Source organism: Vanacampus margaritifer, chromosome 8 (assembly GCF_051991255.1).
Source record: "Vanacampus margaritifer isolate UIUO_Vmar chromosome 8, RoL_Vmar_1.0, whole genome shotgun sequence".
Lineage (NCBI taxonomy): Eukaryota > Metazoa > Chordata > Actinopteri > Syngnathiformes > Syngnathidae > Vanacampus > Vanacampus margaritifer.
In genome coordinates, this window is record NC_135439.1 from 11759841 (window position 1) to 11779269 (window position 19429).

The 19429-nt window shown below is 37.7% G+C and overlaps 1 protein-coding gene across 5 annotated transcripts in view; it reads left to right on the plus strand.

Annotated features, from left to right (window-relative positions):
• srgap3 (SLIT-ROBO Rho GTPase activating protein 3) overlaps window positions 1-19429 on the plus strand; it is a 67459-nt gene that overhangs the window by 24294 nt on the left and 23736 nt on the right. For all 5 annotated transcript variants that reach the window (XR_013295087.1, XR_013295089.1, XR_013295088.1 and 2 more), the window contains exons 3-6: window positions 5560-5722; window positions 9276-9338; window positions 13140-13325; window positions 16518-16646. Coding sequence is in view for 2 of the 5 variants with exons in the window: in XM_077573618.1 (XP_077429744.1) it covers window positions 5560-5722; window positions 9276-9338; window positions 13140-13325; window positions 16518-16646 (541 nt within the window). In the remaining 3 variants the exon portion in view is untranslated. The remainder of the gene's footprint in view (window positions 1-5559; window positions 5723-9275; window positions 9339-13139; window positions 13326-16517; window positions 16647-19429) is intronic.

A 19429-nucleotide genomic window follows, 5' to 3' on the forward strand; every position in this document is an offset into this window, starting at 1 on the left:
GGGCAAACAAATGATTGAACAAAACGAATGATTTTGTCATATTTTGTGGGTTTAATAAGTCACCTGCAGTGTATGAACAAAAGTATTTGGACACTTGGTCATCACTTCCGCTCTCGTAGAAAGACTTTCTTGCAGATTGTAGAGTGTGTCTGTGGAAATTGTTGTAGTTTTAGTTCATCCTAAAGGTCGTTCATGGGGTCACCACTGGACTGTATTGTGTAATTACTTTGAGACACAAAAATTTGTCTACCTCAGACTTTAGTTGAATCAGAGGTGGCGCTCTACTCTTCTGGCAACATTTTTCCAGTGCAGAATGCCAATGTGATTTACAGCTACTGCAGCCAAAGCACACTGACCCAACAAGAACTATTGTGCTCCTCTAGTAAATCTCATTTGGGACGGTGGGAAAAAGCACATCTGAAGGCTTTCGCTAGACTTTGGTTTGACTTTAACTATGACCTTTTTTGAGTTAAGGATGTAGCTCATTAAACTACAATCACTGTTGAGTGTCATAAGAGTAGATTTAGATGGAGGAGAAGAGTAAAGGCAGGATTATTTCTCTAGTCTATACAATGGAGTGTTTCCTGGTTTAAAGAGTAGCTATTTTTCCAAACTGATGTCACTATGAAAATGTAGCAATGGATATAAATGAATTTTAAAATGTGTTTCATTTTGCAAATGACTTGTGTTGCAGCTTGTGTCCCAATTATGTTAGCCATCAAAGAGCCTTTCCAAAGCTAGGAGGCAAAATATTGTAGCTCTATGTAGAGCAAATAACCAATATTTGGTAAAATAAAAATATTTTTTTAAAAATAAAAAAAATACAACAAAATATTTTGAAATAATAATAACAATTAATAAGATTTTGAAGTGGAATAAATAAATACATTTAGTGATGATACATCGAGAAAACGAGTAATGCTGAAGCATTCCCACAGGGTTAGATTATTGGCACAATTTAACGTTAAATATGAACTTTTCCCCATTCATTTTCAATGGGACTGACATTGAACTTTCACTTTCCACACCTACTTCCATACATACAACTGACCATCATTACCAGCTGTCTAATACTGCTCAGTGGCGCATTTGGTAAATTGCATTGTCCAGTAACCAGAAGATCATAGGTTTGAATCCCACCTCCGTCTGTACATTTACGTATATATTTATATACCCATGGCAATTATGCTAAGGGTTATACATGTATACCAACTGACTATCATAGTTCCACTTTTGCATCTCAATGAATGGATGGTATTGCTTGCCTAGGCAGCGCTATTGAGTGATTTTTTTTATTTTTGCATTTTTTCATTGGATATCATTAGTTCCACTTTCAGATAACACTTTTCGATATAGTTTTTTATTGCTTCAAAATTTCACACCTCCCGGGTTCAAGAGTTCTTTTTATTCATTTATCTTTCAACTACAATTAATACTTGTAATTTTCACATAATTTATATTTCAGTTTACTTCATTAGCTTTTAGCTTAGCATTCAGCTATTAGCATTTAGCTTAGCATCCAGCTATTAGCATTCAGCTTTCAGCAGCATTCCCACGCAATTTCTACAGAAATTGCACTAGTTCTCAAATATAATTGTTCTTACTTCCTGGCCAATGAAAGCGACTTCACTCATTCCCTTCAAAATCAGCTGAGTCGAAAGTTTGTTTATAAGAAACTGCAAGCAGCCATGGGTGGATGTTGTACACTTTTGCACACTGTTGTCATATTTAAGAATGGAATACGATAACATCCACGGCACACATCCGCAGAGCTCAGAATCTTTCTGACAACTACCACAATCAAATCCACTACCTGCGCCACAACTTAGACATGCTCTGATCCGGTCTAAAGTCTAGTCTGCTTTCAGTCATCAAATAGAGTTCTGGCCATTAGAAGAACCGTCCACTACGTAAATTTGGAAAGATGTTTGTACCGTAGAATTATTTTGTCACTTAGTAACCTTTACAAATTAAGGATATAAAAAAATCTGATCTCTTTCAGTTGATATATTCGTATATATTGGCTGTTGCTATGGCAACCAACCACCACCTATGAATTTATGACTACTTTGTGACGTTCTGTCAGATGTTAAACTAATCCTGTATATCTGGTTTATAGGCAGCAGTCAATAGGCCGCCCTTATCCCAATGCAAAGTGCAGCTGGTGGAAGTCAGTGTCATGCATCAATAGATTAGCTGCTTCACAGTATGTAGCTTTTGCATTTCTAAGCCAAAGCGCCGACCCCTGCCTGCATGCAGCTGCACATTAGCAAGCATTGGCAGTCTTCCTCCACAAGCAAAACTGCTGCGTGATGTGCAAACCGGTAAAAGGAAAACAAATGTGCAGCATGCAGCCCATGTAACATTTTTGTTTTTTGAAACAGTTTGGCTCTTGTTATCCGGGCTGTTTGGTCGATAAGCAGCAGGCAGACACAGTTTGTCGAGGATTAAGAGAATTCAACAGTCTTTGGTTTGATAGATACACATTTCCTTCTGGCAATCCTGGCTGGGACACATCAGAGGATCTGGGTGATTAAGATGATGACATTCAAGCATGTTGTACCCCGATTTGCACATTATGGTGGCATCTCGCAGTGGGTTTATCGTTGAATCAAATTTCTCTCCACTGTACAGCACAAATTGGAAGAAGAGTTGTAAAAAGATGATCTTTGATGTCTGATTGACCTCAAAAACATTTTTTTTAAACTATCAAGAGGTTGAAATATTTCCAGAGATGTGGGTCATGCGCAAGTCTAATTAGCGGCGTCCTGCTACTGTGAAATGAGGGCAGTGGCACAGGAAAATGACTTGTGTATTTTTGCCTGGTATTCATTTAAATAAAATGTGTCTTATTGTGCTTGGAGGTGCCAGTGGTGTACAAGTGCACTGCTTCGTCAGAGTGTGTAGGGAAGATTAAAAAAAATGAACCAGGAGGCAGGCTGTGCTTTGGGACCTGTATCAGGACAATTGGAGCATTTTTAGGGATTAGCTGAATTTGGAGGCGCTTGGTCCCCAAATTGCACAGTAGACCTGCCTGCATCCCGTTTAGGCAGTTTGATAGCTCAAGTGGGATCGCTACAAAGGGACAGATGATGAGCATGTAGAAATAGGCCGTCCCAGAAGAGGGAATCAGAAAGTGGTCTACTTTGGATTCGCTATTGCTAGTAAAGCCATAATTAGTCATGTGACAATGAGTGTTACGTTTTTAAAACTGATTTCCTATTTTAATATCGGATTTTAAATGAATTTCTTCTATATTATGCATTGTATAGTTATCTAGAGTATTTTAACCTCTCAAAAGGAATTCCAAAGCCGCTTTAATTTCTTAATGGGCCAAAACATTATGGATCATCCTCAAGGTAGCGCTCTTCAGGTGACTAAATTGGAGAAGAAGAAGAAATGTACATGGAGAACAAAAGTGCTAAAGGAAGCCATTAAACTGTCTCACAAAAAGTAAGTTTTTTTTTTTGTTACAACTAGAAAAAAGTTTTGCATTTAAAACATATATTAAATGTGGTTTGTGCTCATTTGTATCTGTTAGCTGGGCACTTCCTGGTTCACAGAGCAAGTTGTAGTCTAATGCTGCATTCAAAGAAAGTAGGAAGTCAGATATATCCCACTTGGATTCTCCCAGTTCTGACGTCAAGGCGTTCGGGCAAATGTAAACAACAAAGATGGCTGATTCAGATAAATAGTTTGTTTTTCTGGTTAACACATATCACATTGTATTACATGAACCTATATCAAATAACTAAATTAAAGTAACAAATAATCAATAAATATGAATAAATATCTGTTTAAAATCTCCAGATTGAAGCCAGTCATTGAAGTCGGGCCCCCCCACGACATCGCAAATAGGATGTACGAGTTCAAAGGGGCTTTCCCGTGCACATTTCCTGGTATGAAGTCGAAAAAAGTCAGACTTCCCACTTTCATCGAATGCAGCATGATGGGAGAAAGTATAAGTGGTACAGGAAATGGAGGGATGCCTTTATCCAGAACCTCACTAACAATTATTGGATTCTTTGTTTATATGTGCTATCCTGCAGTTTTATGAACCTTGGTTGTGTAGTTTTTTCCCCTAATCCTACTACCTAACAAGTTAGTTGGCTAATTAACGGCAATGAAAACAATAACCTGTGGCGGCTCTCGCGTGACACTCATGTTAATGTTGGCTTAAATATTTTGCTGACATTGTAGTGTGAGTTACTCTATTAATCCTAGGACTTGTAACTGGATATCAGCCTCATAAAACGTGATTAGCATTAACATCATCTCCGGAGGGTCTTCTTTGATGTTGCTGAGACTGCGTAGTATGAGGCAGCCCCCCCCCCCCCAACAAACCCACCACCACCACCAAAACACTGCAATCTGGTCCTGCTTTGCTCTCACTTTTTCTCTTGGTCTGGTCCTCAGGGTGACTTGATTGATGAATGCACAGATAGAATCAAGGGAAGGGGAATGGCTTTGGAAGCGTATCGTATATGTGTACGTAGTTGTCTAGTATTGTCTATGCAAAGCTCTTCGAATTTGAAAGCACCCTTGCCGGCAAGCGCTTAAAGTCGTTATGCGGCAAAGCAGGCCCGTGCATCATTATACAGTTAACCAGCTGATGTCTACCGAGTGTATAATGTAGAATGATTTGGACGGAGTGAACGAGGCAATGAGGCAGGGATGGGATGAATGAAAGTAGTAAAAAAACGAAGAAGTTAATTTATTTTATTCTACTGACGCCAATGTAATAGTTAGGTGTCAGTCTCTCCTTTGGTCTCTTGAGGTCTCCCTGATTTGTTGGAATTTAGATGTCTCTGGGGTGGGTGAAGGACTCTGGTTGGTGGCCTGGTGGGTGGTGTCTGGTCGGTGCTGGATTTCATTTTCCTTTCTTTTCTTTGGTCCTTCCTCGGGTCTCCTGACGGCCTCACGACTCTGGCTGGAAGTGTTCGGTTTAGGTGAACGGTTTGGGATTTTTTAATAGGTTTTAGGTGAACTAATGAATACACACACACTCACACGCACGCACATACACATACTCACCCACATACAAAAAAAAAAAAAAAGCAATGATGATGACATGTCAAATCGGTAAAATTACAAAATGAACAATACTGAGCTCTCCAGAAAAAAGAAAAAAAATTGTAGTAATAGTTAGGTGCGTTGTTAATTTAAACATTTGTGTTCTTTTAAATATATCACTTACAGTCATAAATTAGAGAGGAATGAGACACACACATTGGCCTTACTTTGTAGATGCCAGCGTGTACGAGTAAGTGGGGTCTGTTCTTAAAATAGCTCAGTAAAAATAGTGATTCATGGTAGGTTTGGGTCAGTCGCCTCTATGGCGACGCTTCTGTGCAGCATTATTCTGCTCAATACCACACTGCAATTGAAACAAAAAAAAGGTGGTACTCCATAAATTGAGTGATTGTTCTTCGGTCTGAACATTTTCATCTCGTAGTAATACTTAAACTGGCTTGATGAATGAACGTGACCCGAAAATTTAAAACATTCAAAAACCAAATAAACATCCCCATCCTCATGGTTTGTGTTCTTGTTTTCCAGGAAAGACCAGCACCTGCTGTCCTCTGTGAACTGCTGGTACCTGGTGCTGAACCAGACCAGGCGCGAGAGTCGCGACCACGCCACCCTCAGTGACATCTACACCAACAACGTCATCCTGCGCTTGGCCCAGATCAGCGAGGACGTCATCCGCCTCTTCAAGAAGGTCAGTGGATGCTTAATTTGTTTGCGGTTCAGCATCGTAATTCTCTCTGAGAATAGCATAGAACAACCCTTTTCTTACTTCCACAATTGGGAGATTCCAGGTGCTTCACAATGATGGTGTCCTTGTAACGCTATTTGTACAAAATCAGGACCTATTTCACCAACATTTGAAATGACCTCCATGCATTCATTTTATTTGGCTGCTTTGATTGATATTAGTGTTCACTTGGCACTGATTTCATATAACAATTAGAGGTGCTGTTGTTTCAGTCCCAACTAGTTTGCAGTCTTTTATTAAATAAAATAATAATAATAATAATAATAAAAAAAATAATAATAATAATAAATAAATAAATAAATAAATAAATATAAAAAGAATATAAAAAGAATATAAAAAGAATATAAAAAGAATATAAAAAGAATATAAAAAGAATACAAAAATAAATATTAATTTGATTCATTTAAATATTCTCAGCACTAAGAAGATAATATTTTTTTTAGTTCATGTGCCAACTTCATTCATTTTCATATACAATGAATACCTCTAAAAACACACTTTCCCACTTGCTGTCGACTGAAGATGACATGGCTCCTCCGTTTGCTATCGTCACATGACCAAACCCAAAAAACAATTGAGCCGTGATTGGTGGTTTGCTGTTTCCTGAGCACCTGTGATGTCATTTTCAGTGGACAGGAAGTGGCAAAATGTGTTTTTAAAGGTGTATACACGTGAAAATTGATGAAGTAATCAAATTAATTGTGGACAAAATATTAACTTTTTACTGGTGAAAATGGCTAAATGTGTAAAGTATCCCTTTAAGTGTTGTTTACTCAGCGATTGTCTACCCCTGTATGTATGTTGTAGTTCAAAGACTGATGTTGACGAACATCGAAGTTATGGTAACCACTTGGATCAAAACTAGAGTAGAGAACATTCATACAAAGTCTCCTATTCCCCAAAAATTTATTGATCAATCAATCATTAAATCATTAATTATTCCAATAGTAGAGCAACAAAATGTAATATAATGATCTGTATCCCATTGAGGGACGAACATTTGCGCCGCTAGCGCATGTTGATTTCACACAAGGGTTTGTTCAAGGTCGCAGCGTTTCCTAAACTTTCTCAAGGAAATTTTGAACATTCAAAATTTGAACATTCAAAATTTCCTTGCGACAATAAAGACCATTAAGACTGTTTAGAGAACCATTAAGACTGTTTAGAGAACCATAAAGACTGTTTAGAGAATATTTAGGACGCACGGCAACCTTGAACGAACCCTGACGTGACTAAATGTGTGATGTGGTGAGGTTTGATTTTGAAATACTGAATGTGGTAATTTAGTAGAACTGCGCTGTATCACTTCACATTGTATTGCATATTATTAGATCTCATTATATTGTGCTCGTGTGTCTTGTGTTGTTATGAGCTCTGGGTGGAGTTTTGAGGCGGCCTGTAGAAGTAGCAACACGCTGAAAAGTGTGGGCCAGACACCCCTGGATAAATATTTTGTCACCTCCCAATGAGTGTTAGCAGCATTTAGTCAGCACATAGCTGAGATGATTGAGGTCTTATCCAAACATTAGAACCCTGCTCTCACCTTGCACGTCTTCCTGTAGGTGTGCATGTTTGTGTGTGTGCCAACACTCAAAACTCCACTTCATAAAACAAGTCATCGGAGAGTCATTCCTCGGTTTCCCCCTTTGGCATGGGTGGGTCGTGTCTATAACCTGGCCTGTCTCCACAAGGCTTCAACTGAAAGCAGCAACCTCAGAGAATGGGAGTGCTCTTGTCGTCTGACCTTTATTGTCAAATAGAGCCAAATAGCTAGCAGGAACGGTTAAAGAATTGAAAGGATAATTGAGAAAAAGGGTTTTTAGCTAAATATTTTGATGGCTGCGTATTCTAGTTGGACTTCAGCATCGCCTCTCAATAGACTTGGAAGTGTTAGTGATGTGAAAGCTATGACGTGATGCACTGTGCTATCCAAGGAAACACCCTTTTACTCATGTTAAATGATTTTTTTTTATAGACATTAATCCCCAAAATGTTAAGAATACCAGATATTAGTGTTGTGTGATTTTACAGTATAAACTTCTACTGCACGATAAAAAAAAAAAGTCTACATCACTATTTTGATGTGTGGGATATTGGGTTAGCTCTGTTGCTACACTAATATAGCACAGCAACAGTTTGGCTAAATTTACATCAAAAAGTTGTTCACTAGATAAACATAGTCTGTGTGTGACACCCTATATGTCGGATGCTATGCTAACATTGTAAAAAAAAAAAAGAATGAAGTTTAATATAACTGCAGCAATGCTACGACTTTGAGGTCACAAATACTCATTTACGACACTGCTAGAGCACATATACTGTATATTACATTACATTACACATACGCATTACATACACAAACGTACAAAACCTGTTTCACAATATCTGAAAAACGAGTTATGCCATTATTGTATCTTTCTTTATCTTTTTTATGTAATTGAACATTGCTGTGGCGTATCCTAAAAATTTTGCAGCAGTTTACAGCTAATCACATAAGTACTGTATACGCTAACAATTCTTTGAGCGTTGCTATTTTTAGTATACTTTAGTTTAATAAAGTTAAAATTAAGTTACAATCAAGATGGCGATGATCAATTGGTGGTAGAATTCGACGAATGGTGAAGACATGACTGGAATCTTTGGGTGTAAAAAATAAATAATTATTGTATTGCACACAATGGAACACACCAAGAAAATGCAAATGACCTCGTCGGGTGACGTCACGTTTTAACCAAGAAAAACACTTTTACAGTATTAACAATACTTATTCTATTTTGATATTTTGATATATTTAGGTTATCTTTTTTAGAGAACTAATGAATAATACATACATAAAATAAAATGTTTTTCATACTTATTGAAATTCTGCAGAAATCTGAGCATAGGTGAGTTTGCGGATAATAAATGGTCAGCAGGTGTATCAAATTTCCTGTAGTAGCGTTCAGCTTTACAGATGCCATCTCTGTCATTTGTTTCTAGATGGGGAAAATGACAACTACTGGAGGTGTGGCGTTTATTCCTCATGCAGATTCTGTTCATTCAAAGAATGATGTGGATGCATTTCTGTAGCATTAAAATAAGGTGGATCGCTCCAAAAGGATTCCAGTTCTTACAGCGTGTTGCATCACATTTGTTCACTGCCTGCTTGAACCCTCCCTGGCCCTCTGAGCCGCTGCAGTCTGCAGTACATGCTGCAGTCTGTCTCACTTCAGAGCCACTGATGCGCACTGATGCCATTCACCAGCTGCCACAACCCTTGTGGGAGTTGAAGCGTTTAGCGCATATAGTTTTGTGCTTGTTTGAATGGGACCGAATGCAAAAACAAACAAATCCAAGGTTGCCCATACTCTATCTTCAGATGGACAACACATTGACATTCCGAATATTGTCTAAAACTATACTTGTATTCTTATTTGTATGTTGAAGTGAAGGTATATTCAAGAGTTTGTCACCTTTTAGACATGACCTGATGTTTTCTTGGGCTGTTGTCTTTCAGAGCAAGGACATCGGCATCCAAATGCACGAGGAGCTGGTGAAGGTGACCAATGAACTGTACACTGTAAGTCAACATTGATCTGTTTCATGTCCTTTCATCCTTATCTTTATAGTTTTCTCAACCTTTCATTGTTTTTTTCCCCCCCGATAGCTATTTTGTTGTAAATAGACCTAAACATAAATGTGAGTGCCCTGAAACTTCATGTGCTAGACTTAATTTTTTTTTAAGTTATTGTGTCCTGTGTAGCTACAATACGCATTGAACAGTTTTGATGATGATAATGTAAAATAATGCGATAAATGATGAAGTGGTGCAGTATTTTCTTGCCTCAAATGTTCTGCTTTAGGTTTGTCTGTCTGGATTAATACCCCGAGGTGTCATTTTGTCATATAGCACATCATTTTGTTTTTATCTGCAAAATGCAGCTGCATTTGGGAGCTTGTGGCAGGATCAAATGGATGAGCCAAAAGTGCATCTTTTTGCCTTGACAATGCATTTTTATTTTAGTTCTCTCTGCTGCTTTGTTGTCTCACATGCTACATCTTCCTTTTTTTTTAACAGTGTCATAAAAAATCCATTTGTGTGCTGGTGTTTTTTTTTATGTGCCTTTTCTGCAAGCCAACCTGTGTTCATTTTTATTTTTTATTTTTTTTTATTCGTCACAAAAGAAGGTGTAGGCTAAATGCTTTATTTATTTATTTTATTCAACCATGAGCCCAGTGCTAACAATTTTTCTTAGACCATCTAGTGCAGGTTTTGGATATTTCCCTTCTTCAACACAGCTGATTCATGATCAGCTCATCAGCAAGCTCTGCATAAGCCAGATAACGATCCTGTTAATTGGAATCAGCTGAAATCAGGGAAACCTCTAAAACCCGCAAGACTTCAACCCTCCAGAACCGCAGTTTGCCATCCCTGATCTAGTGTCATGAAGTGCTCTAACGCAGATTATATACAAACTACTAAGGTGAATCGTGTTACAACTAATTCTAAATCAAATGCAGTGTAAAAAACAAAAGACAACAATTATCGTAGTGAGTCTGGTGTCAAAGAAAAAGCGAAACACACGCTCAGAATTCAGATGGCTGAACTGCTATCTTTTGTGACATCATACATGATGGTAGTCAGAACTCTGGAGACGTAATTGACCTCAGGAGCAACTTCTGTGCTTCCGCTGTATTTGGAAAGCATTTTTATAGGCGTTGAGCAAATTTTTCCCTGCCTGCACAACCTTGTTAATATTTTCTTTTCCTCATAAATAGCCAAATCAATATTGTAGTCACTTGGTAACACATGGTGATTTCTCTTCTAACGGTTTTCATTGGCAGCCAAGAAAAGTGCGAAATCCCCGGCTCCTGAGCCAGACATGGAAGGCCGTGTGCTAAAAACATATTTTCAGTCTGCCAAGCCTTGAAATGAGGAAAGTGCAAAGGCCTGAAAATCTCCTGTTGATATTTTCAGTAACATGAGTCAGAAAGATGCAACAATTCTCGGCTCCAACTTAATTTCCGGTTACGCAGACTTAATATCCCCGGTGAGATCAATAAAGCCGATCTTATCTTTGTGATGGACCACCTGCTGTCTGTTGGCTGTTCCCTTGCTTCGCTTATTAATAGCAACACTGATTTAGAAACTCTCAGCTGGAGAGTGCTGTTTCCGTCTTTGCCTCAGTCTGTCATTCATGCTTCTGTTGACTTTTTCATTCAACAGCAGCAGCAGTTGCTCCCATCCAATTATCTTTAAGAAAATATTTTCCCCACATATTACACGCAAGGGTTATGTCACAATACTAAAAATTAGGTACACCTGCGGAATCCCATGAAATCCATCCACTTAGTTATGTACAGATGCCTTCATTAGAGTTGTGGGTTAGCTGGAGACTCTCCCAGCTGACTTGGATGAAAGGCAAGGCACAAATAGACAAACAACATTTTGCAATGACGATGACATGTGTAATCGGTAAAATTACCGAATGAACAATACTAAGCTCTCCAGAAAAGAAAAAAAAAAGACAAAACAACATTTTACCCTATGAACAATTTTGAACCCTCGCAAGCATGAGAAACACGCTTAACCTTGAAGCCTACCAAACTGCCTCTAATAAAATCCAAAAGTACAGTATACATTTTGCTTTTACAAAGATAATATAAGTTTTGAAATACAGCTGTATCCTCCACATTGGTTGCTTTTGGAGCTTGTAAGTTCACAGTTCAAACTTGCCAATAAGAGTTGTATAATTTTGACAACTTGAATTTTAATTGATTTAAATATTTCAAACTTTTACTTAGCTTTTACTCAGTTTAGTCTATCTAGCTCCAGACTAGTACAGTGTTAGCTAACAGCGTTAGCTAATGCCAACAAACATAACATCTCTTATATAAGTTGCATATTTTTATTGTTTGTTTAATGTTTATTTCCAGTTTTAAAAAATCCTCAATGAGTACAAAGTTCAACTTTACTCCCGTGTCCAAGGATTCGTTAGCTAACTGTTTAAAGTGCATCCTGCTACATCTTTTTTATTTATTTATTTATTTATTTTTTATTTAATTTTTTTATTTTGCATCCTGCTACATCTAATGGCATTAGAATAATCACAGTGTTGTTTCTCTTTATTACAGACATATAACAAAACAAAAAAAAAGTCACCTTTTTGGTGGTGCTAGAATAGAATATTTTAGTCCATTTCAATGGGAATATTTATTTTTTACAGTTACATTGTTAAGAGCATGGTCACACAACTGAACTCGGCTAACAAATGAAATGAACAAATTCAAATCAAGTTAGCCAATCTCTGTATTGATTTGATAATATGTTTACAACCAATTTGTATCCTTCTGAAAATTACACTTTTTTTCATATGCATTGATTTTCCTTTCAAATATTTGCCTCCCAGCTGTTTGTCCCTCTGTTGTTGCTGTTGTTCATCCCTTCCTGGAGCATGGTGGTCTTTTGTGTAGCGGCACACAATGATGGGACAAAATAGCGCTTCTTCAAAGACGACATTGGAAAATATTACTATCACATGCTTTGACCCAAAGGCAGTTCTTAAGGAGATGAAAGGACTAGTAGTGCCTAAGCGGACATGATTTAGTAGATCACAGGAAACTTGGAGGAGGAAACAAATAAATCAGTGTTTATATAGACTGTCCAACATCCTGGGATGTTTTTTAAAAAAAAAAAAAAAAATGCTTTCAGGACGTTTAAAGACACCACTCACATCTGGGTGACACTTTACAAGAGTGCGGAAGAAGCATATGGTTACATTTAACGAGAACATAGGGTAAAAAAAATGTCAGGCATTCTGCCACTACAAACCTGTTGTCACCTTGCTGCAGTATTATTCAAATATCTCAATCGTAGTAGGGAGAGGGAAGAGAAGAAAAAAAAAACATTCTTAAAGCACATTGAGGAGGGGGATGCGAGGATGACTTAAAAATATGACTTCCTGTATTCTGTTGAGAAATTCCATGTGTGGTGACATGTGTGTTACTGCCAAATCTTTTGCCCTGAATGATCCACCAGGCCACCGTGAAAGAGCAAAGCATCCTTGGAAAGAACAGAAGAATTTGGAAGAGGACATCTCTCAGAGGCTCATTGTGTTCTGTAAATCATCGATTAGTCTGACTGGGCTCTTTTTAAAGTGCCTTCTCATTCTAGTGGAGTAGAACTACCACATTCCATTTTCAAGTCAAACCCCCCACACATTGAAAACACACTTCTTTAATTAAAACAAAAGCACACTAAGTGGCCTGTAGTTTTACCTTTAAGCACTCCTCAGAGCATGACAATTGAATCTGTCCAACGAGATGATATGAGCATGCGGATGATGGCAGCCATTGTTGAATTTTGGCGTATCCTCCACAGGTGATGAAGACGTACCACATGTACCACACGGAGAGCATCAGTGCCGAGAGCAAGCTGAAGGATGCGGAGAAGCAAGAGGAGAAGCAGTTCAGCAAGTCGGGAGATCTCAACGTGAACCTCCTGCGGCACGAAGACCGCCAGTCCCGACGCAGTTCTGTTAGGAAGATCGAGAAGATGAAAGAGAAGGTGGGTGTTTACTGGAGATCTTAATCCTGAGAGGTTTGAGTAGTTCACTTTTATCGCGCTAAAGGGGTTTAATGAGTAACGAATTGAGGGGAGCCATTTCGATTGGACGGGAGTTGGCTGCGTTCCATCCCACAATGGCACATGGTGGCACAAGCGCCCTTTCCTATCTGCGAAAGCGTAGCAAAATACTAAAAATACTAAATACTCCACCCATGCACACTGTTGGACTGTGTTTTGGCTAGACTTGCACTAGGCACAAATTAGGTTCAGCTCATAGAAAATGGGAGCAAAAAAGTCGTGTGTTTACATTTTTGTTCAACGTAGATGAGCTAAAAAAAAAAAAGTTAAACTGTGTACCAAAGTTACATATAATACTCATTAATTCTTATTTTTTAATGTTATCTGTAATGAGTAACTAAAATTATTTCATGAGTTATTTAATATAAATTAAATTTGGAAAATTATTGTAAGTGTCGATTAGTTTATTAGAAAAAATAAGTAAAAGTAAATAGTTGAATTTTCTATCTACTATGTTTTTTTATATAGTTTATTTGCAATATATCAACTAAACAATTCATTAATTAACTAAATTACAAAAATGTGTTATACTGTACTTGTATTTAACCAATTTTAGGGAATGGGGCTAAATTAATGCAAATAATATCACAGGCGTCTTTATTATTTAAATGCTTGAACGGTTGAATTAAAGGGAGAGTCTATGATTTAGCACCATCCAGTGGTGAACTTAATAATTCATTCATTTTAAAAACCCAATATTAATTTCAATAATATGCAACAAAAAAAGTTATATCATATCAACGTACATTTATATATATATATACATATATAATCATAGGCCTTGTACCGCTAAATATATTACATAGGCCGTGACTTACAGGAGGCTAACATGTTTCACCGCCATCTTTCTGGTATGGATACGGATAAGGATAAGATCTTCGCAAACATAGTTAGCCTCTGGTGGTCAAACCCACAGGGTCGCCCGCCGCTTACCTAACAAAGTTGAGGCCTGCAGGTGATTGTTGTTGAGTTCTGTGATTCAGGCTCCCGCCCCTTGTCTCCCTCTGCTTTGCTTTCGCTAGCTTCTCCCACTAGCCGCTCTAGCTAGCTGCTTTAGCTAGTTTTTGTTAGCCGCTCCAGCGAGTTCTTGTTTGCCACTGTAGTGCACGTGCTTCACAATTGTTGCATTTTATTAGTTTACTACTAGATGGCACTTAATTATACTCACTGTCCCTTTAAAAAAAGAAAAAGAAAAAAAGGAGTGGGCCTTCTATGGCCCACGGACCATGATATATGCACCATTCCTTTAGAAGCATTTGATTGATTCTCTGCTTTAACTGTAGACAGGAAGTCAAAACAAATCAGCAAACCAACAGAAATTACAACATAATCTCCTTGGTAGAGTTAGAAAAAATATATATGACAGCGATAAACAGCATTAAACTTAGCTAGTGCAGTGAAAAAACTCTCTGAGGAGACTCCTGGCTAAAAGGCAAGCTCAGCTCACATTCAACTGCTGCAGAGTACTTTTACTTTCAACAGTTTTCACGCAGGAGCTTCCTCTGGAATTTCCTCATGCAAATGAAACTCCCTTTATATGTCAGGTGCCGGAAATCAAAAGGCTCAGAGGATGACAGTGTTTCTGATTTATACGGGATGGCGCTTGCTTGGGAATTGAGCTCTTTTTATAACGCAGTGCAGCAATGAACATTCCTCCCCTCTAGTCTCGCTAGTTTCCAAGCTATTGATGTTGTCTCTGCCGCACACTTTGAGGTGGAAATAGCCTACCAAACAACACGCTACTGCTGAAATTTGCATCCCGGAGGCTTTATTATATGCAGTACACGTAGAGCAAAAAGTGCGATGGTCAAATCGGAAGCAACCCTGTTAAGTACTGGATCAGTTCCATATAACTACATTGTGTTAAACAGCTAAACATGTATTTCTTCTAAAATTAACGTTGGGTTTTACGACGCATCTTTTTTTTGCTCGGCCGTTTCATTAGGTACACCCCTCAATCTACCCATCCTTCCATTTCCATTTGTCCTCATTAGGGGTGTGGGTGAGCCGGAGCCTATCCCAGCTGACTTTGGACGAGAGGCGTTGTCCACCCTGCACTGGTCGCCGGCCAATTGCAGGGCACAATACACTCTAAAAACAGTTGGGTCAAAAATAACCCAAATTTGGTCAACTCAACTTTTTGGGTTATTCAATAAACCCAAATAGTTTGGTCAAATAAATAACAAACAAAACAACCCCAGAATTGGGTTTCTTTGTAGGTTATTAATTTAATTTTACCCAACATTTTGAGTTATTTAACCCCAAAAGTTGGGTCGGTTCATTTTTTACCCAGTTCAATTGGGTTATTCAATTTACACAAAAAGTTGGGTCAAACGAATAAACCACAAAAGAACCCCAAAAAAGTAGGTTGCTTTGTGGATTATTAATTTAATTTAATTTATTAATTTAATTTGTTTAATAACTCGGGATAGTCCATATTTGACCCAATTTGGGTTATTTTTGACCCAATCGTTTTTAGAGTGTATACACAAACAACCATTCTCATATCTATCTATCTATCTATCTATCTATCTATCTATCTATCTATCTATCTATCTATCTATCTATCTATCTATCTATCTATCTATCTATCTATCTATCTATCTATCTATCTATCTATCTAGCTAGCTAGTAATCCATCCATCCATCTTTGTGGTTGCAACTGCATCACAATCGGATGTTCGTTCTCTATATTTGCGAATATTTCCACCAGTAATGTATCTACATATTGTTCCAGGTATTTGTAGAGGCATAAATTGTGCTGTAGCTCTCGCATTGCCTCTCATTAGATGAGTTATCCCCGCTGAGTGCACCAGCTGTTAAAGTCGCAGCCTTTTTTGTCAGCATTGTGCAGTCTCCTGAGTGCTGAGAAACACATTCATGACTAAACACAAGCCTGCCCTGCGCCGCTTAACACATGACTAATGTAGATGCAGCTTCCCTGGAGTGTTTCCAAACTTCCCGCTACCATCTCTGCCTCTCGGAGGGTCCCAGAGCTGCAGCTGCCTCACACACACACACACACACACACACACACACACACACACGTCCACACATCTGCTTGATTTACCCACACTGATGTGTTTTTCCCTTCATCTGTTCTTTCTTCTCCAGAGGCAAGCCAAGTACTCCGAGAATAAGTTGAAGTGCACCAAAGCCCGCAATGACTATTTGTTGAACCTGGCAGCGACAAACGCAGTGGTGGCCAAATATTACATCCACGATGTCGCCGATATGATAGACGTAAGTATGCAACACATGTTTGTTTACGTGGCACAGCTGAGAGTTGAAGTGGAATTAACTGCGCTGACTCCAGTTGTGTCTTGATGGCCACGTTGCGTTCATTTTCATGTCTTTTTACCCTTGGTGTTCAACACCAACTCTTAATCATACTCTTTGAAGCCTTGTGACAAATTATATGAATAAATGCATTTACTGTACATTGCATTATGCTCGTTGGCCATAATATTAGGAGCATCGGCACAATCCAGTGCGGCCTTTCCTAATTTTTCGTCCAGCAAATGTCAACACGGATGAGGGTATTGACAATTTGACATCCTAATTTATCCTAAATTCAATTTGCTTTCCTCTAGTCTGTATGGTTGGAATTCACCGGATGCGGAGAAACTTCTTCTCTCTGAATGTTGTAGTCGGTGTCATATTAAGCACATGTATCGATCCATCCGTTTTCTGTTCCGCTCTCCAACATTAGGGTTGCGGATGAGCTGCAGCCTATCGCAGAATGACACATCATTTCATTTATTATATTTTCATTTATTATTATTATTTTTTTAAATTATTATTATATTTTCATTTATTATATTAATTATTATTATTATTAATTTCATACCCTTGCAAATTCTAAAAGTGCATTTTTATATGCGAATGGTCCACTTTCAGCTAGAAAACTCCTTTTCTCAATACACACATCCTATAATTAACAAACTAAAAACAGCTTCTCTCACACAGTCTGTTAAATGCAACCACTGCTCTATTTGTTAATTGATTAAGTCTATCTGAGTACTTTTCCCCCCCATGCAGGGTACTGTATGTTTTTTTTAATACATTTTTTTTATACATCAAGAGCACTTTGTAAAATGCCAGAAAGCAGCCCTATTTTCCATTCAAGGAAATTTCTGTTGAGAATGCACTTGTGGAACATTAACATTTGTCATGTTTTTTATTAAATCCTTATGTAATGCCACATGCTGTCTGTGAGAAAGATGACTAATTTCTTGACACCAACGGGAAAAAAGCTGTTGTTGGCGTCTGTGCAAGAGGTTGTTCCAAATTAGAAAGAATTGCCACATTACAAATGTTTATTCTATTATTTGTTTAGTGTTTTAAGATTCTCAGCGGTGTTCCCCGAGGCTGGGCCACCATACGGCACTACATCAGGAGTAGAATACAATGCATGTTTTCCAGGTCAAATTAAATTTGTACATGTAGTGATGCGTAGCAGGAAACATATTTCATATCAGTCAGTCTTTTTGTTGTTTATATGTAAATGCTAACCGGTTGTATTGAGATACTGATTCGTGGCTATTCCAGTCTCTTGGTCTTGTTCTGCTCGGTTGGATCCAGTGTCTGGACGCTGAATGGACCAAATCCTTCCTGAGCTGCGTGGAATGGGATTGTAAGGATGTTTAGTTTGGGTGCCACTCGCAGGGCAGATTAAGAAATGCTTTTGACGACTCAGCACACATTAAAAGCCAACATTCGCTCAGCAAGAAGTCCACTCTGTCACTCCACATCAGCATCAGTAATGATCTTTAATAATGTGTTTGCTATGCATGCTGGTCTGAGGTGTCATTCTAGGGAGCATGCGAGTGTGTGAAACCTAAATGACCTCCATTTTGAACATTTGACACGGAGCGCAGGAGCAGGGTTCTTCTGAATGTACAGTATTATCATAGACAACAAGTGCAATCTAAACTAGTACAGCAGAAACCAAGTATAATAAGTAATAACACAGCAGAGACGTCCACATCAAAATTTAGCTGTAATAAATTTAAAAAATAATGCATATATTTGTGGAGACTGGGGTCAAGTTGTATTTTACAATTGTGAAGAATTTAACAAGTTATTTCATGTTAAAGATTAGATAGCGCTTAATATGAAAAGAAAAATGCACAGAGCTGTCACCGTTACAAATGCCATCTAGTGGCAGAATTATGACCTCAACACAAATCAATATAAAAAAATTTTTTTACAGTACATTACATCTTTTTAATTTTAACTTAATTTTATCAATTATGAAATATATGTCTTCTTCTGACTAAAAGATGCAGCCATAATTCTATTTGTTTAACTTTCCCCCCATTTTTTATTAACAAGAGTATGAAACCTTAGAAGAAAAATATTTTATTGTACATTTTTGTACATTTTTAAAATTTGCGATTAATCGTGAGTTAACTATTGAAGTAGTGGATTCATTACGATAAAACATTTTAATCGCCTGACACCCCTATTCCGGTTAATATAAAAAATAAATCATCCCCAAAGGCTCCTGCATTAAATTGATTGCCAATGACTAAAACAAAGGACATTTTTGCTGTAATTATAGTTTGTTTTAGTTAGTTTTGTAATCATGAAATGTAGTTTGTTAGTTTTCGTTTTTTACAAAGCATTTTTGCTTTTATTTTATTTAGTTAACTAATTTGTATTTTGACTTGTAGTTTTTTTTGTTAGTTTTAGTTAACTAAAATAACCTTGGTGGTGTGAAATATTTTTTGGAGCGTAACAAAAAAAAACTGAGAAGCACTGGGCTAAAAGCAATAAAAGCAAGTGCAGTGTTTTTGAATATTGGTTTGTAAAGAGTTTTTAAAAGCAGAAAGGAGGATGAAAGAACTTTGTTTTAAATTCTGCTACCTAAAGATGGTTCCAGTCATCTGCAGAAGACAACAGAAAAAAAGGGAGCAGCCAAAGGAAGTACGGGCAATAATAAATAAATAATGACAATAATGAACATTTTTCTCAAAAGCAGATTTGCCATGCAGAGGGATGTAAAAAAAAAAGAAAAAAAA